Source organism: Macaca mulatta, chromosome 2, assembly GCF_049350105.2.
Source record: "Macaca mulatta isolate MMU2019108-1 chromosome 2, T2T-MMU8v2.0, whole genome shotgun sequence".
Classification (NCBI taxonomy): Eukaryota; Metazoa; Chordata; class Mammalia; order Primates; family Cercopithecidae; genus Macaca; species Macaca mulatta.
The window spans coordinates 52470954-52494999 of record NC_133407.1 but is presented as its reverse complement, the minus strand read 5'-3'; the positions used below and the strand labels follow the sequence as shown (position 1 = coordinate 52494999).

Genomic DNA, 24046 nt, shown 5'->3' with positions numbered 1-24046 from the left:
TTTAAAACATGGTAATTATAAAAGGTTATAAAGATACAATATTTTCCAGGCACACTTGATGAAGAAAAGGTTCTGAGGTGAAAGAATTGGCAATCCTGAGTCCCGGGCCTCTTTGGAGAGCCTGAACAGCGGTGGGATGACAGCACCTCCTGGTGGTAGGATTTGTGAAACGTTTATGGGGGAAAGTAGAAGCAAGGATTGAATTTGGGTGGCTGGAGAAATCACGAGTCCCTCTCCTGCTGCAGGCTCACCCCTCACAAAACACCACATGGCCACACTCAGGCCCTTCTTCTCTCCCCTCAAACTCTCCGGTTCTGGCGGTCTTTGAGACTCTGGCAAAAAAGGCTGTGTTCACATTCAGTTTGATCATTGTGTCCAACTCCCCAAACCCAGGGAGAGAGGGGTCCTGAGTTTTTCATGGACCTGGCAGTGAAGCAAGGAGAGCAGAAGCAGTTTAGATGCACTTAACTGATGTTTTAAAGCATCCAATTATTATGCAGGTGTTTCCACCGGAGCTGTAGTAATACCATCAACATGGGAGCAGAAAGCCACAAATTTCACAGAACTCTCTTCTCAGCTGAGGACAGGAACCAGGGGGTCCGAATATGAATGCTTTGCTGGTCTGCTCTGTCTGATGAATTCAGATGCCACCTCCTCTGGAAGAAGCTCCACGATGCTTCTGCCCTCAGCCTGGGTTTGGTTTCCTTCTGTGCTCCCCAGCGCTCTGTGTTTCGTCCCTGTTGTACAGAGCCCCTGGACCCCGTGCTGCCACCAACTGTCCATTTGTTTGTCTTCTCTTCAGGACTATAAGCTCCCAAGGGCAAAGACCATGTGCCACTGTCTCTGTCCCCAGTTCCAGCACAGGGAGTGCTTCATAGACAGCAGCAGGTCTCATTTCCTGGGTCCTCTGTGCCAGGCTCTGGGTTAGCTGCTTTCCATCATCTTTCCTAATGCTCCAGGGAGCTGCTACTTTACTTGAACAGTACTTGGCATAGAGTAACCTTCAGTAAACAATCACTGAATGAATGAACATATACCCATTTTACAGATTAAGAAGGTGAGGCTAATAAATGGAAGTGCCTGGGTTTGATCTTGGGTCTGTCTGACTCCAAAGTCATCGCTCTTATCCATTACACAAATGCCCTTTGTTGGAGCAGTTATTTCCTTAGCATATTTGAAATGATTTATTTATGATATTTGATTTATACATCTATAATGGTATGTGAATCAAGGGTTACTTATATCACAATAAAGAGTTTTTTTGAGCCTTATTTATGTGTGGTTGAAAGGATTGAAATTAAGTCAAAGAATCATTATAAAAGCATAACAATTTTAAAGTTTTAATCATGAAAATAAATTCCACTTACAATAATACTTTATATTCATAAAAATGAATAATAAGGCTGAATCAAGGAAGTATGTGGTCGGAACTGTGCTGAGTGCTTTATGTACCTCGTGTTATTTACTCTCATCTGAACCTGTGAAGTGCATGTTGCTGTTACTCACATTCATTTCACAGATGAAGCCTGAGAGATAGATGGTATACGGCAGAGGTGTGGCTAGACCCTAAGTCAGCCAAGGGCAAAACTGGCTCCTAACATTTGTGAACTGTTTCTGGTTCATGAAACCTAACATTACATGGTGCAAATCCAATATCATCCTATTAAGGTGGCTTTCAGCTCTTGGGAATATGTTCACAAGCAGCTTTTGATAGTCTGCTAATAAGTAATTTCTGAAGTGCAAATGCAGATGGTCTTAGCTGAATGTCAAGGCAGAACATTTAACTGTGTTCAGTTCCGTGTCTTAGTGTCTGAACCACAGATGTGAGGGTGCTCTCCTTGCCCTTGACTCTTTCTAAGGAGGTGGAGAGTTGCAGCCTGGCCCAGTAGTGCCATGCATGGACCCATCCCTCCCTGACTACTGACCACTCCTGGCTCTTCCTCTATTTCCCCTCCTATGGCTGTCCCCACACCCTATGCAGGCTGCTTTCATTTCAGCAGCTCAGGGTCAAGGGAGGGATGGCCAATTGTCTCAGGGAGGAAGGCCTTGGATGGGAGGAGGTTCTACCTCAAAGGAAGCCAAGAGGGTGTATTTCAAAATGCCCAAGTTTCTTTTTCCTTCTAGGGTGTTTCTTTAATATGGTTCTCAGGACAGAACAAGTTAACTACTTTTGCTCCCTCCCTTAATATTATCATCAACAAACATTTCTGAGGAAAACAGTGCTAAATGCTACGACATTGCAGAGCCCTGGATTTTGTGCACTAAATTCGAAATCTCAGAGTCCACCTTGATTAGCTTCCCCTTTTCTCCTCACACCTAAACCTGATGACTCCATTTCAAACACTCTCTGAAATTTGTCTTTTTTGAGCCCCAATTCTGCTGCCTGGGTGATGTTCACCATCTTATCTGGATTATGACGGCAGCTTTTATCTCTCTTTAGTTCCTGAACCCTCCTATTTACTTTCCACATCACTAGCACCACCATGCCTCTAAAAGTCCAAAGTAGCCATGCCATGTCTTGCTTGAAGTCCTCTGCTGTGCCCTGATGCCCTGAAGGTCTGGCTGCCTCTCAGTCTCACCACATCGTGTGGCGGTCCCTTCTGCAAATCTCTCCTCATTCACACTGAGCTTCTGCCACGCAGTGCTCTGATGTTCCCTAAGCATGGCAGCCTTTTCATGCCTGAAATGCGTTTCTCCTCCCTCACTGGAAGGCAAACTTCTGCTCATCCTCCAAAATCAGCCCATGTCACCTTCTCGAAGGAGGTTCCCCCACACTCCTTCTCCATCTCACACTTTCTGCATTATGACGATCTGTTCCATGTGTTCACCCTAACCCACATGCTGATAGGGCAGGAACCATGTCTATTCATTTTTTGTTCCATGTTTGGGATAGGCTTCAGCACAAAATAAGATACTTACTACGCACACACACATACACACACACACACAGGTGTATATATACACCTATATATAAAAGTAGATATGTGTATATGTAGATATATAAATCGTGTGTGTGTGTGTATATGTGTGTGTATATATTATATATATATATTTTGAGACAGGGTTTGGCTCTGTTGCCCAGGCTAGAATGCAGAGGCATGATTACGGCTCACTGCAGCCTCAACCTCCTGGGCTCAAAAGATCCTCCCACATCAGGCACCTGGAGTAGCTGGGACTACAGGCATGCACAACCATGCCGAGCTAATTTTTTAATTAAAAAAAATTTTTTTTTCTTTTTTTGTAGAGGGGCGGTGGGGTGGGGAATTCTCCCTATGTTGCCCAAGCTGGTCTTGAACTCCTGGGCTCAAGCAATCCTTCCACCTCAGCATCCCAAAGTGCTGAGATTACAGGCATGAGCCACCACTCCCAGCCAATTAAAAAAAAAATCCTGCTACTAATTACTAGCCATTGAGCCCTGGGAAAGTTAACCTTTTTCAGCTTCATTTTTCTCTTTCAGGGATAAAAATTCTTCTCAGATTTATGAGGAAGATTAGGTGAGATAATGCACATAAAAACACTTAGCACTTAATCATTGGGAAGAAAAAGAAGAAGGAAAAGGAAGAAGAGGAGAGAAAGAAAAAAGAGAAGGAAAAGAAGAAAAGGAGGGGAGGGAAGAGGAAGAAGAACAAGAACAAGAAGAAGCAGTTGTCACCACAGCTGCCCTTTGGTAATAAGGGACAAATGACAACTGTCTCAAGTTTTCTCGTTTTGGCTCATACAAGTGACTGATCCTTTCTAGTCTCTGAGCAGCTGTGTATGAGTGTTAGGTTTCCAGCTATAACAACAGTTACTATATGCTGATTGGATAAGAAGATTCCACAGACCCTTTTAAACTATCAGATACTAGTATAGTACAGTATAGTAAAAGGAGTAGGAGGTAGAATCCAATGAGTTTTGCCAACAGGGAATCTAGGCAAAAAGCAGACAGTATGAGTCAATATAAATTGTGTTCTAGAAAAAACACTGTGACTTCAAGTGAGAAAACTTGGATTTGAGCTTCCGCCATTAAGAAACTGTATTCCTCTTGTCAAGTCACTTGTCCTCTCTGGGCCTCGGCTATCCTGCCTCCGAAGGAGAGTTAAATAATCTCATAAACTTTTTGTGAGGAGCAAATGAAACAATGTAGGTAACAGCACTTTGTTAACTGAAAACACCAAGCTATAGAAAGTTCAATTATTGCCGTAAGAAATTCAAGGTGAACTTCCGCAGTCAGAGGGAAGATTTGGAGCTGGCAGTGGTAGATAATATCAAAAAGGAATGTGAGTTCTTGTCTCAGAAGGGAGGAAACAGGATTTGAGGAGACAACAGAATGCTGCTGAAGGTTTGCCAGATGGCAGAGAGGGTGCAGTGAGATCTGGGCCCATCCCCTGAATGCCCTTCCTGTAGCCATCATGGCATATTTTGTACCTTGCGCAAAGAGCAGCCTTACATCTTACATGGGATTAAATTAAAACATAAGTAGTCAAAATCATCCTGGTCAGTGCAGGACAGAAAGATGTGTACTATGAAAGGCTAAGACTTGAAGTTAGAAGTCCTGAGTTTGAGTCCAGCACTGTCCTCAACTAACAATGTGACTTTGAAGCTCGTTAAACTTATTAAACCTGCCTTGGCACAGAGTAATTACCTCTTGATGTTACTATGAAGATTAAATTATAAATTTGTGGGATAAAGATCTTTACAGCCTACAAAGTACCATGATAATATGAAATGTTATCTTAATGAGGCTATTAACATTAACATGAGAAACCTACAATGATTTCAATGTCATTTTCTGTACATGCACTTAAACGATTGTTTAATTATAGGCAATTTGGGGTATTAGTGAAAGCCCTTGGGCCCAGTTAGTAATTATTCTTGTTTTCTATTATAAGATTTGCAACGAAAACTATTACTCTGTTTATTAATACTATTAGTTGCCTTGTGTTGCTGGTAATAAATATTTGGGTGCAAGTGATGACACAACAAATCTCTTCCTTCCCTCGGGCTAAAGGAGGCATCCATCCTCTTTTAGTTATTTCTCCTGGGATCTGTCAAAGGAGCAATTCGAAGTGAGATTCTATGCAACTTTGCTGTACTCCACAACTCCAGCTCTGCCTCAAAGGAGCACCGAGCCTGAGACTTGCATAAGGATGAAGACATGACATTGTGTGCAGTCTCCCCTTGGGCAATTTATCTGCCCGTGCCCCTTGTGGTGACAGGTGGGCATTGCAGGGTGTGGTCTTACCCGTCGTGGAAGGGGTAGCCCCAGGTACTATTGGCCATGAGGCATTTAGGACCCTTGTTGATTGAAATGGCTGAGACAATAAACGAGTATCCAGCTCCCAAGAATCCAACCACAGCAAATATCGTAGAGGTGAACATCTGAAAGAGAAGGGGAGAGACAGTCAAATTCTCCAGGTGGTCCAGAGGATACACTCAGCAAACCTAATCCACCTGCTGTTGAACATGGTGACTACAAGAAGTTATGGGGTAGGAGCTGGTCTTTATAGTAGATGGGGCCTGTGGGGTCTTCTAGAATGAATTTTGGTATCTTCTTTTCCCTTCTTCATTCCCATTTCCATTTCTTTTTCACCTTTTCATTGATGATGGAGGTGTTGATTCTGTTACCTTTGAGCCATGGGCTTTTAATCTTGTTAAAGATAACCTATCCTCCCCAGGGCTGATACATAAAGCCAATCTATGATAGAATCAAAGAACCTTAGGATTGGCAGTAATCTTTTTTTTTTTTTTTTTTTTTTTTGAGACGGAATTTCGTCCTTGTTGCCTAGTCTGGAGTGCAATGACATGATCTCAGCTCACTGCAACCTCCACCTCCCAGGTTCAGACGATTCTCTTGCCTCAGCCTCCTGAGTAGCTAGGATTACAGGCACGCGCCACCACGCCCGGCTATTTTTTTGTATTTTTAGTAGAGACAGGGTTTCACCATGTTGGCTAGGCTGGTCTTGAACTCGTGACCTCAGTTGATTCGCCTGCCTTGGCCTCCCAAAGTGCGGGGATTACAGACATGAGCCTCCGCACCTGGCCCGGCAGTAATCTTAAAAGTTTTCTGGTCAAATTATCCTGCTAAGGCCAGTCACTATGGTGTCTCATGTGACAGGCAGGTTCTACTTATGAGAAAGAGTAAAAGTTTAGAACCCCTCCTCACAGGCCCTCATTACGTTCCTTGAGGCCAAAAAGATCAAGTCTAACCTGTCTTCCATTTAGCATCAGTCTTTAAAATATCTGAAGATTGCCTTGACATCTTTCACCCCTTCTACCACCCTTGGAGCGTTTTCTTTTCTTTAGGTTAAACAATCCAAAAAATTCCATTCTTTTAAATATTTTTCTATGATGGAGATTAATTAATGAAAAACAAATGAGACTACCATATTTTTTTTTCAATTTTAAAATCAAAATAGAATTATTGACTGCAAAAGGCAGAAGCAATCCTGGAGTCCAACTAGGTTAACTCCCCTTACGGATGAAAAAACGTAGGCCCAGGGATGTTAAGAACTTTTGCAATATCCATTCTAGACAATAACTAGAAAGTAGCATGAAAACATTTAAAATTTTGGAGAAAGAGGCAGAAAACGATCACCTCTATTGCTTTGATGACAAAGCACAGGGTTTAAAGTCAGCAGACCCAGACCCAGCCTCATATCTCAGCTTTGCTAGTCTTCTCTGATGTAATGACTTTGCATAATGAATGTGTCCTCAGAGCTTTAGTTTTATCATCTTAAAATGGGCATGATAGAGCCTACCTAAAATGTCTGTTGTGAACATTAGACGTGGCAACCTAAGTTAAACGTCAGCTATTTTCCCTTTCCCCTTTCATGTTATTAACAATCTTACCATAGTACATATCTGGGATGGGGTGGGGTTTGAAGGTGAAGAGGACCTGATTGTGCCTGGGTGATTGGAATCTATGTAATAATGGAGTTCTACTTTAGCTGGTATCCATTTTCATATCATAAATCAATGTATTTTGGATGCAACTTTTTAAAAAATTCTTTTTAATAGAAAATTTAACTCTTTTGCCAACTCATCTGATTGATGCAACGTTTTGATACCGAGCTCTAACTTCATGTGCTTTGTCTGACTCTCCTTGTAGAACTGACCCTTCATTCTTCATCTCTTCCAACCCCTGTACTCTAGATTGCACAAACTCTATCACAGCACAATGCCTCTAATACAATAATGCATAGGGTTTTGTTGTTGTTGTTGTTATTTAGACAGGGTCTTGCCCTGTCACCAGGCTGAGTGCAGTGGTGCAATCACAGTTCACTGCAGCCTCAACTTCCTGAGCTCAAGTGATCCTCCCACCTCAGCCTCCTAAGGAACTAGGACTACAGGCATGCACCACCATGCCCAGCTAATGCATAGCTTTTTATGGCTGTCTTCTCCAAATAGAGCACAAGTTCCTTGAAGTCACGAACAATAAGTTATTTGAAGATAGGGCATTGTTCCAAACTTAGCATAGTCTTACAGTTTTTCTTCTTCCTAGCTTATCAAAGTCACTGGATAACGATTTGTTGCATGTTTTCAATGGCTAAGGTTTCATATTACTAATTGTTTAGATTTTTCCCCTTATTGTTTATGCTTAGGGTATCTAAATCCACTCTCAGCAGCAAGAACATTCATGACTTTAACCTAGGTCAGAAGTAAGTGAACATTTTGGCCAATTTCTCATGTTAAAACAAGCAATCTCTTTTCCAAAGGATGTATGGTTGAATAAGTTTGAGAATTGCTGGATTACATAAATAAGTTTCATTCCTGCTGCACTTCTAAAAATATAGTACTTATGAGACATGAATTTATGTGACCTTCTGAGAAGGAAATCTACTATGTATGCTGGAATATAAGGAAAATCATTCACTCTCACATATTCCTCAGAAATGAGGGAATTACCTTAGAGTTGAGTCCTTATTTCATCTATCAGGCAATAAGGTATTTCCTCAAACACTTTATTTTGAACAACCAAGTACTGCGCAGAGAAGACATCAATAAGAAACAACTCAATCATTGTTAGATGACGGAATTGTGTTAAAAACTTTTTCTTAACACATATTTATTAATTATTATAAAAAGGTTGACCCCATAGTTCCTAGTTCTGGAGATTATAGTTAACAAACCTTTTAAAGGGCATTCTAGGCCTGGCGTGGTGGCTCACAACTGTAATCCCAGCACTTTGGGGGGCCGAGGCGGGCGGATCACGAGGTCAGGAGTTCGAGACCAGCCTGGCCAATATGGTGAAACCCCACCTCTACTAAAAATATAAAAAAATTAGCTGGGCACAGTGGTGTGCGCCTGTTGTCCCAGTTACTCAGGAGGCTGAGGCAGAAGAATTGCTTGAACCTGGGAGGCGAAGGTGGCAGTTAGCTGAGATCATGCTACTGCACTCCAGCGTGGGCAACAGAGCAAGACTCCATCTCAAAAACAAACAAACAAACAAAAAAATAGCGGGGTGCGGTGGCCCATGCCTATAATCCCAGTTACTCAGAAGGCTGAGGCAGGAGAATCGCTTGAGCCAGAGGCATATCTTGCAGTGAGCCGAGATTGCACCACTGCACTCCAACCTAGGTGACAGAGCAAGACTCCATCTCAAAAAAATAAATAAATAAATGGCATTCTAAAATAAGCACACTTCGTGTTGATAATTGTGGTGATCATTACTATATACCTGTAGGAGGAATGTTTGAACATTGTCTTTGTCTTTTGAGAACTGATATTTGTGACTAATGGTGAAATTTTCCCTGACAACATCATGCATAGACACATAAATGTTGTATTCAAACTTAAGTGGAAAAGAAGATGTGCTGTGGGAGCCTTTTGATGGCTCAAAGTGTGTCTTTAGTAGTAGCAAAGACATTGATGAAAAGAAACATGAATATTATTTATTTTAAAATAAATTGGCCAGGCGTAGTGTCTTAAGCCTGTAATCCCAGCACTGTGGGAGGCTGAGGTGGGCAGATCACTTGCTCCCAGGAGTTCAAGCCTAGCCTGGGCAACATGGCGAAACCTCATCTCTACAAAACCTACAAAAATTAGCCAACTATGGTAGTGCGTGCCTGTAGTCCCAGCTACTCAGGAGGCTGAGGTGGGAGAATTGCTTCAGCACGGGACATGGAGGTTGCAGTGAGCCGAGATCACACCACTGCACTCCAGTATGGGCGACAGAGTAAGACTCTGTCTCAAAATAAATAAATAAATAAATAAATGGGAGAAACGTCAGTTCACAATCAATATATTAAAATTATTTCATATTTTATATAACATGATTTAAAATATGTTTATGTCACAGAAAGTTTATATATTAGTTTTGGTTAAAGAGCTTTTTTGAAGTGTCTTCATGGGAAAATAAGACATGGTTTTATGTTCAGATTTGCCTTATATCTGCAGTTGAGTATCCATGGTACTTGCAGTTTTCCATTCTTATTGTATCCCATAAGTTTTTTGTTTTTGTTTTTGTTTTTGTTTTTCCTGTGAGTCCTTATAAAAAAACACTTTGGAAAATACTGCTACAATTTTTTTTTTAGTTTATTTTAAATAGAGATGGGTCTCACTGTGTTGCCTAGGCTGTTCTCAAACTCCTGGTCTCAAGCCATCCTCCTTCCTTGGCCTCCCAAAGTACTGGGATTACAGTACTGGGATTACTGAGCCAACATACCTGGCCTACAGTTCTTATTGAGAGCTTATATGGCTGGTTTCCTGTTTCTTAGCCACCTCCATGCTCCAACCAAATTTCTGTTCAGTTAGATACAGCTAGTATAACTCTAGGACTAGAGCAAGCGAAATCTTACACTTAGGGCAGTTTCTTCTAATGCTACCTACCGCCCTTTCAGAAATAGGTTCTGAGTGGTCTGGAAACATTTGTTGACATATGGCAGATTGAGCTGTCCTCATGAAAGACTAGGTGGTCACAGAGAAAAACAGATTCTATGAAGGAGGAGGGTCTCGGCACATTTTATGCATAAATCACAGGAAGCAAGATACATGCTGAGTCATGTTGCTTTAAGTTATTTCACATTGGGAAGTCTTAAAAATGACAAATTCTCTAGAATCAATTCTTAGAGATATGGTCAGTAGAAAAGCCAGCATAGAATAACTTCAATTTATCATGGGTTTCATGACACAAAATGTTAAAGGAAAGAAAGGCCGGGCTTGGTGGCTCACGCCTGTAATCCCAGCACTTTGGGAGGCCAAAGCTGGCAGATCGCTTGAGCCCAGGAATTTGAGACCAGACTGGCCGACATGGTGAAATTCCATCTCTACAAGAAATAAAAAGATTAATGAGGGGTGGTGGTGTGTGCTTGTAGTCCTAGCTATTCGGGAGGCTGAGGTGGGAGGATCGCTTGAGCCCAGGAGGCAGAGGTTGCAGTGAGCTGAGATTGCACCACTGCACTTCCGCCTGGACAACAGAGCCAGACCCTGTCTAGAAAAAAAGAAAAGAAAGGTTCTTGAGATCAAGTTGACTACATTAGAGAGTAGACATTTCAAAACTGGTATTATTTATAGTAAATAGGTAAAAGTCCTGGGATATCTCTGGAAGGAGACAGTAATTGAGAACAGTGGGGACCTCTGAGAAGGGAAATTGGCAGACTTTGGAATCAGATAAGGGAGACTTCCTTTGTGGTTTTTGTGCCATGGGCATGCTGTACCTGGTCCAAGTGAATAAATGGTGAAGAAGGACACTACTGTGTTGTGGCCAAAGGTATGGATTACAGGCAGATGGATCTGGATCTGAGTTCTGGTTCCTCCCTCACAATCTTGGGAAGTTAATCTTTTTTATTCCAGTTCTTCTTCTGTAAAATAAGGCTCATTAATAAGTACTTGCCTTACAGATAATATGTAAGATAACCTAACCAGTAAAGGTACACACCTCTTGAAAATCAGATCAACCCCAGGTGGGATAGGCTACCAGCAATCCCCAGTGCCTCACTGATAGGACACCTAGAATTATTTTTCCTGTTCCCAAGGTTTGGATAATTTCCCATGACATTAGCAAGCACTTGATCAATGTCATTATTATATTATAGTATTTTTGTTATCACATCCTCACATGCACTTACTTTCCACAAATACAGAGAGCATAACTCCGGAGAGAAAAAATTCAGCGGGCTAATTCCCTCATAGCTACTCAGCGCACATATTCTGCTCACGTTGTTAATGTGTATAGCATATGCTGCAAATGTTTCCCTTGAAAGAAGACCTGCAATCATATGTCCTCTAATTCACCAATTGCCAGCTTGAAGACCTCCCTTTCTGTTGGGCTCTGGAGACAGACAGGTACCATCAGATCCCAGCTCTGTCTCCACACATGTTGTGCCCTGGGGTCATGTAGGTGCTTATGTTGGCCAAAGCACATCCTGAGGGCATGAACATTCCTCCTTAGTAAGGAGGAATAGAGACTGCCTGAAGTCTTTTTTCTTCTTAAAAATTAATATCCTCTATTTTTTACCTGGGCTAGGCTTGGGAAGGGAGTGGGGGAAGTGGCAGTCAGAAACTTAACTTGCAGGAGCCTCATTTATAAAATGTTTCCTCATTTATAAAATGAGGAGTTTAATGCCGAACTCAGAGGGTTGTTGTGAGGACTGAGCGTGATAAATACGGAAAGCCCATTTTCTTTCCTAGGTGTTCACTTACTTCATTCATCCAACAAGTACTTATTGAGGATCTGTGTCCTCCATACCCTAGGCACTTAGTTGGTAGTTCCCTCCTCTTCCCTTACACCAATGCTTGCAAAATCTTCCCCTAGAACTTACAACATCCTTATGAGAGATAGTAACTGCCACGATCCGTTTTGTAGCAGAGGATTTTGAAGCATAGAAAATCTTTACTGAAGATGTCGGTGTGGTGGCTCACGACTGTAATCCCAGCACTTTGGGAGGCCAAGGCAGGCAGATCAAGAGGTCAGGAGTTTGAGACCAGCCTGGTCAACGTAGTGAAACCCTGTCTCTACTAAAAATACAAAAAATTAGTTGGGCGTGGTGGCGGCGCCTGCAATCCCAGCTACTCGGGAGGCTGAGACAAGAGAATCGCGTGAATCCAGGACTCGGAGGTTGCAGCAAGCCGAGATCGAGCCACTGCACACCAGCCTGGGTGGCAGTGCAAGACTCTGTCTCAAAATATAAATAAATAAAAATAAAATATGTCAAAGTAGAATAAAAATAGGAGCTTAAGGAGAAAGCATCTGGAAAAAAAAAGAAATAAAATTCCATACTTTTTTCTTTCTTTCTTTCTTTCTTTTTCTTTTTTTAGACGGAGTCTCGTTCTGTGGCCCGACTGGAGTGCAGTGGCCGATCTCAGCTCACTGCAAGTTCCGCCTCCCGGGTTTACGCCATTCTCCTGCCTCGGCCTCCCTAGTAGCTGGGACTACAGGCGCCCGCCACCTCGCCCGGCTAGTTTTTTGTATTTTTTAGTAGAGACGGGGTTTCACCGTGTTAGCCAGGATGGTCTCGGTCTCCTGACCTCGTGATCTGCCCGTCTCGGCCTCCCAAAGTGCTGGGATTACAGGCTTGAGCCACCGCGACCGGCCTTTTTTTTTCTTTCAATATATTCCATTTTTCTAAAGGAATGGTCTTTCTTAAATCTTCCTCAAGCTGGCTGTATTTCCAAGGAATGAGGAGGTAGATTAGGGATGCTTTTGGCCTGCAGGACCTCTGCAAGAGGGAGTCCTCAGAAATGCTCACTCAGGAGGCATCTCTAGGGGGCACTGATGAGCCAGGCACGGGAAGAAGTGCTGACCACGGCACACAGACTGCATCGGGACATGACCAAGACCTTTCTTCAAAACAGAGAGGTTGATCATCTGGCCCTGCCTATGGGTGGGGTGGGCCTTGATCTATCTAATATGCTTTAAGGATGGTGAAATGCCTGCCTACCCAAGACACGTCCTCATCAATCTACCTTTGGTCTCATTATTAAAGACACTCCTTTGAGTCAAATCCAAGATTTACAAAAGGCTCTTAATAAAACACATACTTAACATAAACGAGTTGACAAAATTAATTTGCTGCCCCACTGGGCCCTGAGAGATCCATTTTTTAGAAGGATTAGAGGACAGGAGATATTGACCAGCCACCGATATGCTGCCAAGAAGCCACTGGGAATCTCCGGTTTGGGAGGATGAAGCTGTGACCTGAAAACAAACCCAGGCCAGGGTTCTCACTATTTTTGCTCCAGGGCTCACTTTTTCCGGCTCTCCTTTAGCCTAATTTATTTCAAAGAGCGCAGGTCTTTGGAGCTGAACTTCAGTCTCGCTCTGCCTCAGAGGAGAGCCATTTTCTCGGCTTTACCAAGAAACTGAATCAGGTGATCCAAGATTCTTTCCAGCTTATTGTCTTGCTTTATCTCTGCAGCCACCACATCCTGCTTCTCCTATCTCCTACTTGGTTTTGCTACCCGAGGAAAGGGAAGAGAATGGTGCAGTGGGCCTCTGGGGAATGTTCCAGAAAGATATAATGAAGATGAGAGGAGAGAGAGAGGAGCCAGGAAAATAAATGACAGCGAGCAGACTGTAGAGAGGACAGAGGATTCAGCCTAGCAGCTGGTGGCCCAGTCTGTGTCTGCCTCACAGGCCTTTCCACCTGCAGGGCTTCCTGTGCACTGCTCCCTATGCAATGCTCCTCAGAAGCCCTGTGTCCCTGAAGGAGCTGGAGCCTGGAGGGGAATGCGTGAGCCTTTGGAAAATAATTCAGAACTTCAGCAGTGTAGTTCTCTCCAAATTAGTCTGTAGTTTTTGCTTCTTGTCTGACAAAATGCAAATACCTCATTTTGGAAAAATGATTAGGCAGGTGAGGTGGTGAGCACTTCTAGCACCAGCTACTCAGGAGGCTGAGAGGGGAGGATTGCTTGAGTTCAGGAGTTCCAGAAGTTTGGGACCAACCTGGGCAACATAGTGAGACCCTCAACCACCTCAAAAAAAAAAAAAAAAAAAAAGAAAGAAAGAAAAAAATGATTATTGCTTGATGCTCCAAAGCCTCAGAACATAACATTAAGCAAACAAGAGTCTGAAGCAGGGGACATGAGCTCAATGGCCTTAGGGGCAGGAAAGGGGCCCTAACTGAGTAGAGCAGCCAGGGTGGGCCCTGTGGAGCTCAGGCAGGCCCAGTGAAGGCTGCTGTTGTGCCAAAATGCAGGCTAGGGGTGCCAGATTAATTTTTTATTTCTTGGGGAAAAAAGTCAGATATCTAGATACTTTATGTTCTATCTCTGAATTTTTAAAAATTGGCAGCTGATTAAAAAACAAAACAATCGGCTGGGTGCAGTGACTCACACCTATAATCCCAACACTTTGGGAGACGGAGGCAGGTGGATCACCTGAGGTCAGGAGTTCGAGACCAGTCTAACATGGTGAAACCCTGTCTCTACTAAAAATAAAAAAGAAGTTAGCCGAGCATGGTGGAAGCGCCTGTAATCCCAGTTACTCAGGAAGCTAAGGCAGGAGAATTGCTTGTACCCAGGAGGTGGAGGTTGCACTGAGCTGAGATTGCATCATCGCACTCCAGCTTGGGGGACAAGAGCAAGACCTGATCTCAACAAAACAAAACAAAATAAAACAAAAAATCAAAGATAAGAAATCCTTCTGCTGGCTACCCAGCTTGTGGTCGACCCTGGCCCAGGGCAGCCATGCTAGGTGCCTTAGTTTACAGTCTGGCACAGCTGGTCCTTTGATGGACACTGCCTCGTCATTTGGATGGTCAGTTGGTTATTTGGAGGAGTTACCCTCAACTCATGCCAACGGCAGCTTCCACATGGAGGCTTAGACAGCCCCCACAGACAACTTGTATTGGGAAGACCAAATATTTCAGATCCTATTGACTCAAAACTTTCTTTTATGTAATGTACTTATAAAAACTTTTTTTTCGGCAGTGGCTCATGCCTGTAATCCCAGCACTTTGGAAGGCAGAGGTGGGCAGATCACCTCAGGTTGGGAGTTCGAGACCAGTCTGGCCAACATGGAGAAACCACGTCTCTACTAAAAATACAAAATTAGCCGGGCATGGTGGCACATGGCTGTAATCCCAGCTCCTTGGGAGGCTGAGGCAGGAGAATCACTTGAACCCGGGAGGCAGAGGTTGCAGGGAGCCGAGATCGCACCATTGCACTCCAGCCTGGGCAACAAGAGTGAAACTCCATCTCAAACAAACAACAACAACAACAACAAAACAAACCTTTTTGCCTTCATCTTGGACTTCATTTACATCTAATTTTAAAAACCAAGTTTTGTTTAATACTTAGAATGCTATTTCACTTCTCACTGTGGTTATATGTAAACCTAAAAACAAAAATCAAGCAAACAAAAGATCCTTTATTTTATATTAGCCAGTCTTTAGCCTTTTACTCAACATCAGGTATGAAATGTTAGATTTCTAAAAGCAATGACTCTTCTTTCTTTTCATCCCTATTTTCTTAATTGCTAGTTTTAAAAAAATCCTCATCTCCAACTTCTACCCCCAAAAGTTCACAACGTATAAGGGGAAAACAAGTTATAAATATCTTCTTTTCATTTATAATCACATAAAATATCATTTGTTATATAAAACATATATTACATGATTATATTAAATTGTGGGTTTTAAAAAATCTCTTTGTAAATGATGATTTTAAATGTTAACATAACAATTATCAATACTTATTTGGGACTCATGACGTTATATTTTCTTTGACTGACCTTTGAACTCACATGGAAACTGTAATGTATGCACATTGGACCAACCTCAGCCTTTCTTTTTTCTTTTTTTTTTTTTTTGAGACGGAGCCTCGTTCTGCTGCCCAGGCTGGAGTGCAGTGGCCGGATCTCAGCTCACTGCAGGCTCCGCCTCCCGGGTTCACGCAATTCTCCTGCCTCAGCCTCCCCAGTAGCTGGGACTACAGGCGCCCGCCACCTCGCCCGGCTAGTTTTTGGTTTTTTTTTTTTTTGTATTTTTTAGTAGAGACGGGGTTTCACCGTGTCAGCCAGGATGGTCTCGATCTCCTGACCTCGTGATCCGCCCGCCTCGGCCTCCCAAAGTGCTGGGATTACAGGCTTGAGCCACCGCGCCCGGCCTCAACCTCAGCCTTTCACGTATGCACAATATTTTTTGATTGAATAAATGAACAAATAATGCTAAGAAAGAAATGTTAAAAGGATCCTGCTTCAGAATGGATAGATGCACCTTTCCCTTTAGGAAGTTAAAGTAAATGTGGTTAATTCATTATTGTGGTTCATGAATCTTTTAGGTGGACATGTGAACCATGGGAGATTACAGGAGAAATTGGACTTCCTCATTTTTCAGACCAGTAATTCCAGTTCTACTGTGCTTCATTTCTGCCTCATCAATATATCTAACTCTTAATATTTTTTGTCAACTCTCATTTTATTCATTTATATCACTACATGAATGAAAAATTAGAATCACTGGCAGAGAGAAACACAATATAATTGCATTTTAGTTAAATAATGTTGCATTCATTCCTGGAGCCTAAGACTTGTCCTCTCTTTGTTATAAAGGGAGATTATGAAGGGTAAAAAAAATAGTAAAGACGACTGGGCACGGTACCTCACACCTGTAATCCCAGCACTTTGGGAGGCTCAGGTGGGTGGATTGCTTGAGTCCGGGAGTTTGAGACCAGCCTAGGAAACATGCCAAAACTCTGTCTCTACTAAAAATACAAAAAATCAGCTGGGTGGGGTGGCGCACTTGTACTCCCAGCTACTTGGAAGGCTGAGGTGGGAGAATCACTTGAGCCCAGAAGGTCAAGAGGTCAAGGCCGCTGTGAGCCAAGATCTAGCCTGGGCAAACAGAGTGAGACCCTGTCTCAAAACAAAACAAACAAACAAAAACAAAAAAAAAAAAAGAAAGAAAGAAAAGAAAAGAAAAAAGAAAGACTTATGTCTATCAAAATAAGATATTTTTCCTGAAAGTATCAAAAGGATTGAAGGAGAATTGAATGACAATGACATTCTATGTTGTTGAAAGATATAGCACATCTGTGTAGCACCAGAGCTTGTCCCACACTTGAGAAATTCTGGTCTAATTCAGCTTCCTGCTTTATACATGAGCAAAGGGAGGCAGAGCAGTACAATGACTTGCTCAATTATAGAATGGGTCCTATCCCCAAGTCCCAGCATTCTTTCTACTGCACCCTGGAACTCTGATGCCTAACGTCTCTAGTTCACCTACTCAAAATTCCATGGCCGCATGAAACAAGAGAGGAAACAAGTCCTGAGGCAGAGCCCTGTGGAAGCCAGAGGTGCTGGGCCACAGAGATAGAGAACACGGAAGTGGTGTGGGTGAGGAACCTAGGAGCCTACTGGGGAGGGGAGGATACCATCTTTTGTCATGTCCCAAGTTCCCTTTGCAGATGAGGCAATTCAGGGCCAGAAAAGGGAAATGACTTGTCCAAGTTCTTGTGGCCTCTCAGTGGTAGAGGAATGCTGCAGCCCCATCTCTGCCTTCCAGGCTTGCATTCTGTATATGGGACCCCTCTGAATCTCCAGTTCTGACATCCCTGTCGGTTTGCAAAATCTAATACTGTATTCATACCCTGTAAGTATGAGGGCTATGGTATTTTGGAAAATTATTATTATTTCACACTGACAGGAAAAAGCAGTTTTATCCCTTCACCAGCTGCTCCCAGAGTCCTGGCTGAGCTGATAACTTGTCTCCATCCCCATGTTGCCCAGCACAAAAACACAGAGCACCCTGGAGTAATTCTAGTGGCTGCCCCCCATGGTAACTCACCGCAAATCGCTTCCCGCAGCCCTTGTTGCCGCAGCACCCACAGCAGTCATTGTTCTTCAGGCCCAAGAACACCAGCGCAGGGAAGATCATCTACCAGCAAGACAGGCACCTCAGAGAGAGTCCAGGAGTTGAAGGGAGGGCCCGAGCCTGCCTGACTGTATAAGGAGCCCCATCCACAATGAGGGACTTGGAGGCCCAAAGGGAACGGCAAAGTAACAGAACATGGCTGGAGGGGTAATGGAGTGTTATGGAGTACTTAGGTTCCATTTGGGGTGACTAACCAGCTTCAGTGAGTCAGGGTTTCAAAATCTGAGTTTCCATTTAGATGGTGTATTAGAAAAAAGAATAAGAAACTTGTCCTCAATTGTCATGAAAAGTGAGTCTCTCTTCCTTTCACTCTCTCAAATGGAGGTTTCCAATTCTATTGGAAACCACAGGTAAAGAAATCATTAGGTCCTAAGTGGAAGACGACTGCACCGACAACCGCTTCTCATGGTGGTTTTAAATCAATTTGCTTTTCTAGCGGGTTTGCATTGTGGCTTTGTTGTTGTTGTTATTGTTTTGGGCACTATCTTGTTGGAATCAAGAAATTATGTGACCTTCACTTCGGTTCATGGCACTCAAATGACCCATGAGAACTCCCGACCCAAGTCTGGAAATTAATTACTTAGTAAATTTAGCTGATGTGTCCTTGTCAGATCCTAACAGAAAGGAGAAATAAATTAAGGCATTGACCTCTCATCATGCAATGCTTGAGCTTCTATTACCAACTAAATATCTCCCTGTTCAATAAGTACATGATTTAAAAAGGATTGGGGGGAAGGGGAAATCTCCCTTAGGGGGATTTTAAGGCTTCCCTACTCACCAAGACACCGCTTCCTAATATTCCTCCGAAAAACCAGATCTCTTGGGAAAGGTGGTCGTTGTCATCTATCACTTTTCCTCCAGGAAAAAATAACAGGATGTTAGCCAGGAAGCCAAATAAAGCAAGGGGAATGAGGGTGCCCCCCAGGCATCTGGCACAGCTCCCAGTGCACATGCTGGGGTGATACAATATAGGTCAGCAATCAAAAGCTCCTCACTGCCTCCTTCACGGGGCCTCTTCAAGGGTTTTTGGCCAGAGAGTCCTTGTAACTGTGCCCAATTCAATCAGTATTTTGGGGCTGAGAACCAAATTTCTATGAACTGCGTCCTTGGAGTCGCTTCAGCTTCTCAAAAATAGCAGAACCTTGATGGCGATGGACATTTATACATTCTCCCTGACCTGAAGTGCTTTTTTTTTTGCACCCCCATAAATGAGATTACATTCAGAGCAATCATTCAATCGCTTTGCCATGGAGACCAATAACCTCTGTTAATAATCCACCAGCACAGACAAGACACTCACATTGTTGCAATCGAAGACAGGGCTGGAACAAACAGCATTTAGAACCACTGCACCTTTAATCTGACAGTGCCCATGCTCAAATAAAGAAATATTTTCTCCAGACTCTTTATAAATCACTAATATAATTGAGTTACATCCTGGTTAAAATCATGTCTCCCAAGTACTTAATGCTGTACAGTGTGTGTCTTTGTCTTTTCCACCGAAAGCCTGGAATGCAGGGTTATCCAAAAGAGTTTCTGTTTTCCTCAATATGAAAATAATTTGATGGTCTAGTTGTGTATCATTGAGCTCAGACTTACAATAATTTTTTAAGGAAAAAAGTAACTGTACATTTTATTGTCTGATTGCTCTATTTCTCTACTTGTTACCCAATTAAGTAATTAAGTTGTATCTTTTCCCTACACGATGTGATGGAATTAGTAAAAACAATTTTCCTAATCAACCCTTTCAGCTATGTCTTCCATATAGAAATAAATAAACCATCATTCACTAAGAGGGCTAAGGGGAAGGGAAGGTCGGCATTGGGTAGAGAGGGAGAGAAAAGGTCCTGAGGGGTTGACTGGGGAGAAGACACAGTTGGAAGGGCAGTTAGAGTGTAGGAGGCAGTAAAACACACCCCTATTAGAAAGTTTGCCAACTGCCAGGGGCATGATTCATTATTCATTTGCTTTGTGTCACTTAAGAAGGTCTCTGCCACGCCTGGACCAAGCTCTACATTATGCGATGGCCCTGCCTGGTACTAGTATTACATAACAGCTGAAGGATTAAGAGGTGGAACCGGAAGTCTTACTAGTTCTTCATTGAGAATCTAGAGGTTAAAATAGGTTGAATATTTTAGGGAGTCAAATTTTAGCTAAATAAAAAGCAAGTGACATTATTACCATGGTGAGACCTGTCCTACCGTGGAATAGGCCACCTGCTCACAAGGAAGCCATGGACTGGGCTCTGCCAAGCCTCAGAGTCCCTTGGAAAGGGAAGCTGTGGGAAGGATTCCAGAGAAGTCAGACTGGATAAATGTTGAGGCTCCTTTTAAAATTTCTACAAAATGAGTACTGGTTGCTTTATAAAGATACTTAGAAATTTCAGGGTCAGGATTAGAAAGAAAGCAGAAAAACAGCAAATGTTTATTGAGCCATGCATAATATTCCAAGCACAAATGAGCACTTTAAATGTTCCTCACCCTTCTGTGAAGAAGGTATCATGCCCCCTTCACAAGTGGGTATGCGTCTGCTCAAAGTGATTTTTGCAAGGTTATCTCAGCAAAACAGGAAGAGCTAAGATTTTATTTTTTATTTATACATAATATTTTACACATTTATGGGGTATGTGTGATATTCTGCTACTTGTGTAGAATGTGTAGTGATTAAACCAGGGTATTTGGTGGTATCCATTACTGAATATTTATCATTTCTATGTGCTGGGAACAATTTAAGTCCTCTCTTCTAGCTACTTTGAAATCTGTAATACATTATCACTAACCATGGTCACTTTACTCTGATGTCAAACAATAGAGCTCATCCCTTTGGCTAACTGTATGTTTATACCCGTTAGCCTACCTCCCTTCACCTCTGTGTTGCCAAAACCCAGGCTATAGTCTCTCTCATAGATTTTCCCTTTCAAAAACAAACAAACAAACACAAAGCATCACCTTTTAAATATAAACAATAGAATGATACTGTGTGCGAGGTATATGCATACAGTGGGAAACACTTCCTTCTGAACACAACAACAAACTGTGATTTTATTCCTTATTATAAAATAATATGTGACTTTTTTGGTAGAAAAATTAGACATACAGACAGAAGGAAGAAAAGGAAAACCAGCTGTGTTTCCACCAGAAGCAAACAACGACTGTCATCACTGTGCTGGCAGCTGTTTTCCAACACCCTAGGCAGGTGCAAATGAGCTTTATTTATAACCCACTGGCTTCTGACAGGGAGTCCTGAGCATGTGAACTCTAAAGAAGGCAACAGTCCTGGGGGTGGGCGGATGGGTTAATCAAATGCATATGCCACTTAGAGCTAGGCAGCTCCTCTCTGGGGACTGGGAAGCTTTTTTCTTTCTCCCTGGACTACACCTTTTGCTTCTTGATATTACCATCATGGCATTTGACGAACACTAGCCCTAATGTCCTAGATTTTTCAGACTTGCAACTGGATTTACCCATGTATACTGTCTGAGTGAATAGATGAAAGTAAGAAATACTGTGGACCACACTTCGGTTTTCTTTCAGGCCTGAGGTAACTTATTTCATGGGTAGAGGAAGAGAAGCACTGAAAAACAGTCACTTTTCTGGAATGCCCTGACCACTTCAGACTTCAAACACTTGGATAGTGACTAACTCATTAATTGTTCAACTATTAATTGTGCCTTCAGACCTCCAGGCGAGAAGTGGAATATCTAATCCGGGGAGAGGGGATCGTAGGGGAAGCGAACCTTGGTGAAATTCACCTTCTGGAAGTATAGCCGGGGGGTCACCAACAGACTGCTATAGGTGCAAGAGGGAAAATTGTGTGAGATTCTGAGAATCATTTTTGTGACACCCCTACTTGATAGTTTATTGCTTACTCTGTTCCTCTGGGAGTTTAGTAGTGAAGGCTTTAAACCAAAAAGGCTAACCCCCTTGTTTTCAGAGACAGCAAGAAGGAAGTGGCTGAGGACACTGAGCCCTACTCTGTCATTACTCATGTAAGGAGGCCTCAGAAATGAGAGCAGATGGTAGCCCTGGAAGGGATAAAAAGACAGGAGGGATCCTTGGGGGAAGAAAGGGAGAAGAACGTGAATATGGGCACTGTCTTCATGGACAATCCCGTTTGACCACACGAGATTAAGCAGCAGGAAGTCCAGGGGCTTCTTCCAGTGATGCAAGAAGTCAATTCCTCAGCCAACAACCATAGAAGCAGAAGACATTCACCCTGAAATGGGTGAAGAGTTGTCAATTCAGTGCAATGCAGTGCAACCAATAAGTGTGTTTGATACATGCATGATATGTCCACCAATGTGCCAAGTACTGTCCTTGTGAATAAAATAAATCTAAGACTTGCTTTCTGCCCTCAATGATATTACAACCTTCTACTTGTGACAAAAGACAAGAGAACCCATAGACAGAGGTTAAATGAGTAACCGCCGCTTAGCAGAAGAACAAGACATGGCTTCTTCTGCTTGTCTGAAAGCAGAGCATTCCCATCTATTCATACAGAATATCAGGAAGAAGACGGGGGTCTCCACACATTTGCATTCAAATAAAATTCAGGTCCTCATCTTTGCTTACCTGGATGATGAAAATAGATTGTTAAAAGTGATTTCCCAAAGGAGGAAAAAATAATATAAAATATTAATGGGCATTGCATGTAATAAGAGCCATTTTATGAAATTTTTGTTATCTGTGCATAGATGTTAGGTAATAATGCAACATGTTTTCCTTACTATAGGTCTTCAATCAAAAAATAAAGATCAAACCAGGTAGTGAGAGTTAGTGATCTTTATAAAGTGAGAACTAGTGATCTCTATAAATGCTAAACTGATATTATATTTTTGCCAAAAGCCCTCAGGAGGCTTCCAGGGCCCTCAGATCTTAAACGTAGTCCTCCCTGATTTGTCTTCCAACCAGATCAATCCTCCTGTCTTCCTGCTTCCTTCTCTGCTCCCTTCTCCCCCTGCACCCCTCCAGAACTCAGCTCGGTGGTCACTTTTTCTGAGAAGTCTTGTTTTATAAGAAAACTGTTTTACCGTCAAGATATGTTTGGGAAATCTGAATAACACAGAGCAAAATAGGGCTCTGAATGGCAGAACTTTTGGGGGCCTTTAATTTGCAAGTGCATGTGTAATTATTGGGGAGCTGAGAAATATAAGATCCAGTGTTTTCCAAGCTTCAATGCCTGCAGAACCCATCTTTTGTATCCTGTAGCTGGCAGGGCCAGGATTCTCCAAAACATCCTTTGGAAAACTTGGAGCTTACTCATTTCCCAAGTGCTTGTGATGGAATCTGTGTTGGCAGAGAGAAAGTGAGTAGTGATTTGAGGTAAGGAAGTATAACAAGAGCAAAGATGGAAGACGGGATTAAGACGATTTGGGGAGATTGTGAGGTGCCAAGGTGGTGAGCTGGGAGCAGGGTTGAGAGCCAACTTGGCCTCCACGAACAGAGGAATGTGAAATATCTTGCCTAAGGGAAGACAGTCACTATTCTCTAAGAGCTCTGATGCTTCATGATAGACTCCTCCATGCCTGGGCCACTTCAATGTGAGTGTTCCCTAAAGCACCAGGGTCCTGGGAGAGGCTGGACTACTAAAGGGCCACATGGTCTGGAGAACTAGAAGAAACAGAGCTCCCTCTCAGATGTCTCTTATCTCACTATCTAGAGTTGTCATCGAGCTCTATAGAAGCAAGCAATTACGTGACATTATTGTCCCTATTTTAGAGATGAGGAAACAAAAACAAGTGGTAAGCACTGTTCTGGGTTTTTTTTTTTTTTTTTTTTTTTTTGAGACTGGGTATCACTCTGTCACCCAGACGGGAGTGCAGTGGCACAGTTGCAGCTCACCAAAGCCCTGACTGCCTGAGCTCAAGCGATCCTCCAGCCTTATCCTCCTGAGGGGCCACAGGCACATGCCACCATGCCAGGCTAACTTTTTTTTTCTTTGAGACAGAGTCTCACTCTGTTGCCCAGGCTGGAGTGCAGTGGTGCGATCTCAGCTCACTGCAGCCTCTGCCTCCCAGGTTCAAGCAATTCTCCTGCCTTAGCCTCCCGAGTAGCTGAGAACATGCCCAGCTAATTTTTGTATTTTTAGTAGAGACGGGGTTTCACTATTTTGGCCAGGCTGGTCTCAAACTCCTGGGCTCAAGCAATCCTCCTGCCTCTGCCTCTCAAATTGTTGGGATTACAGGTGTGAGCCACCGCATCAGGCCACTGGTTATCTTTCGATGTATAATAAACCAACTCAAAACTGTGTATTTA

At 42.8% G+C, this 24046-nt stretch overlaps 1 protein-coding gene and 1 long non-coding RNA gene across 2 annotated transcripts in view; one reads left to right on the top strand and one right to left on the bottom strand.

The window, feature by feature from the left end:
- The window catches only part of TM4SF4 (transmembrane 4 L six family member 4), a 28511-nt gene extending 9471 nt beyond the window's left edge, over positions 1–19040 (bottom strand). The window contains exons 1-3 of the mRNA XM_001108653.5: positions 18571–19040; positions 17706–17795; positions 5225–5361 (exon numbers count right to left, since the gene is read on the bottom strand). Of these exons, the coding sequence (XP_001108653.1) occupies positions 5225–5361; positions 17706–17795; positions 18571–18744 (401 nt within the window). The 5' untranslated portion in view covers positions 18745–19040. The remainder of the gene's footprint in view (positions 1–5224; positions 5362–17705; positions 17796–18570) is intronic.
- On the top strand, positions 18–1271 carry LOC144339038 (uncharacterized). Its single transcript, XR_013413596.1, has 2 exons — positions 18–155; positions 501–1271. It is a non-coding gene; the product is annotated as an uncharacterized LOC144339038 (long non-coding RNA).
- Positions 19041–24046: the final 5006 nt, after the last annotated feature.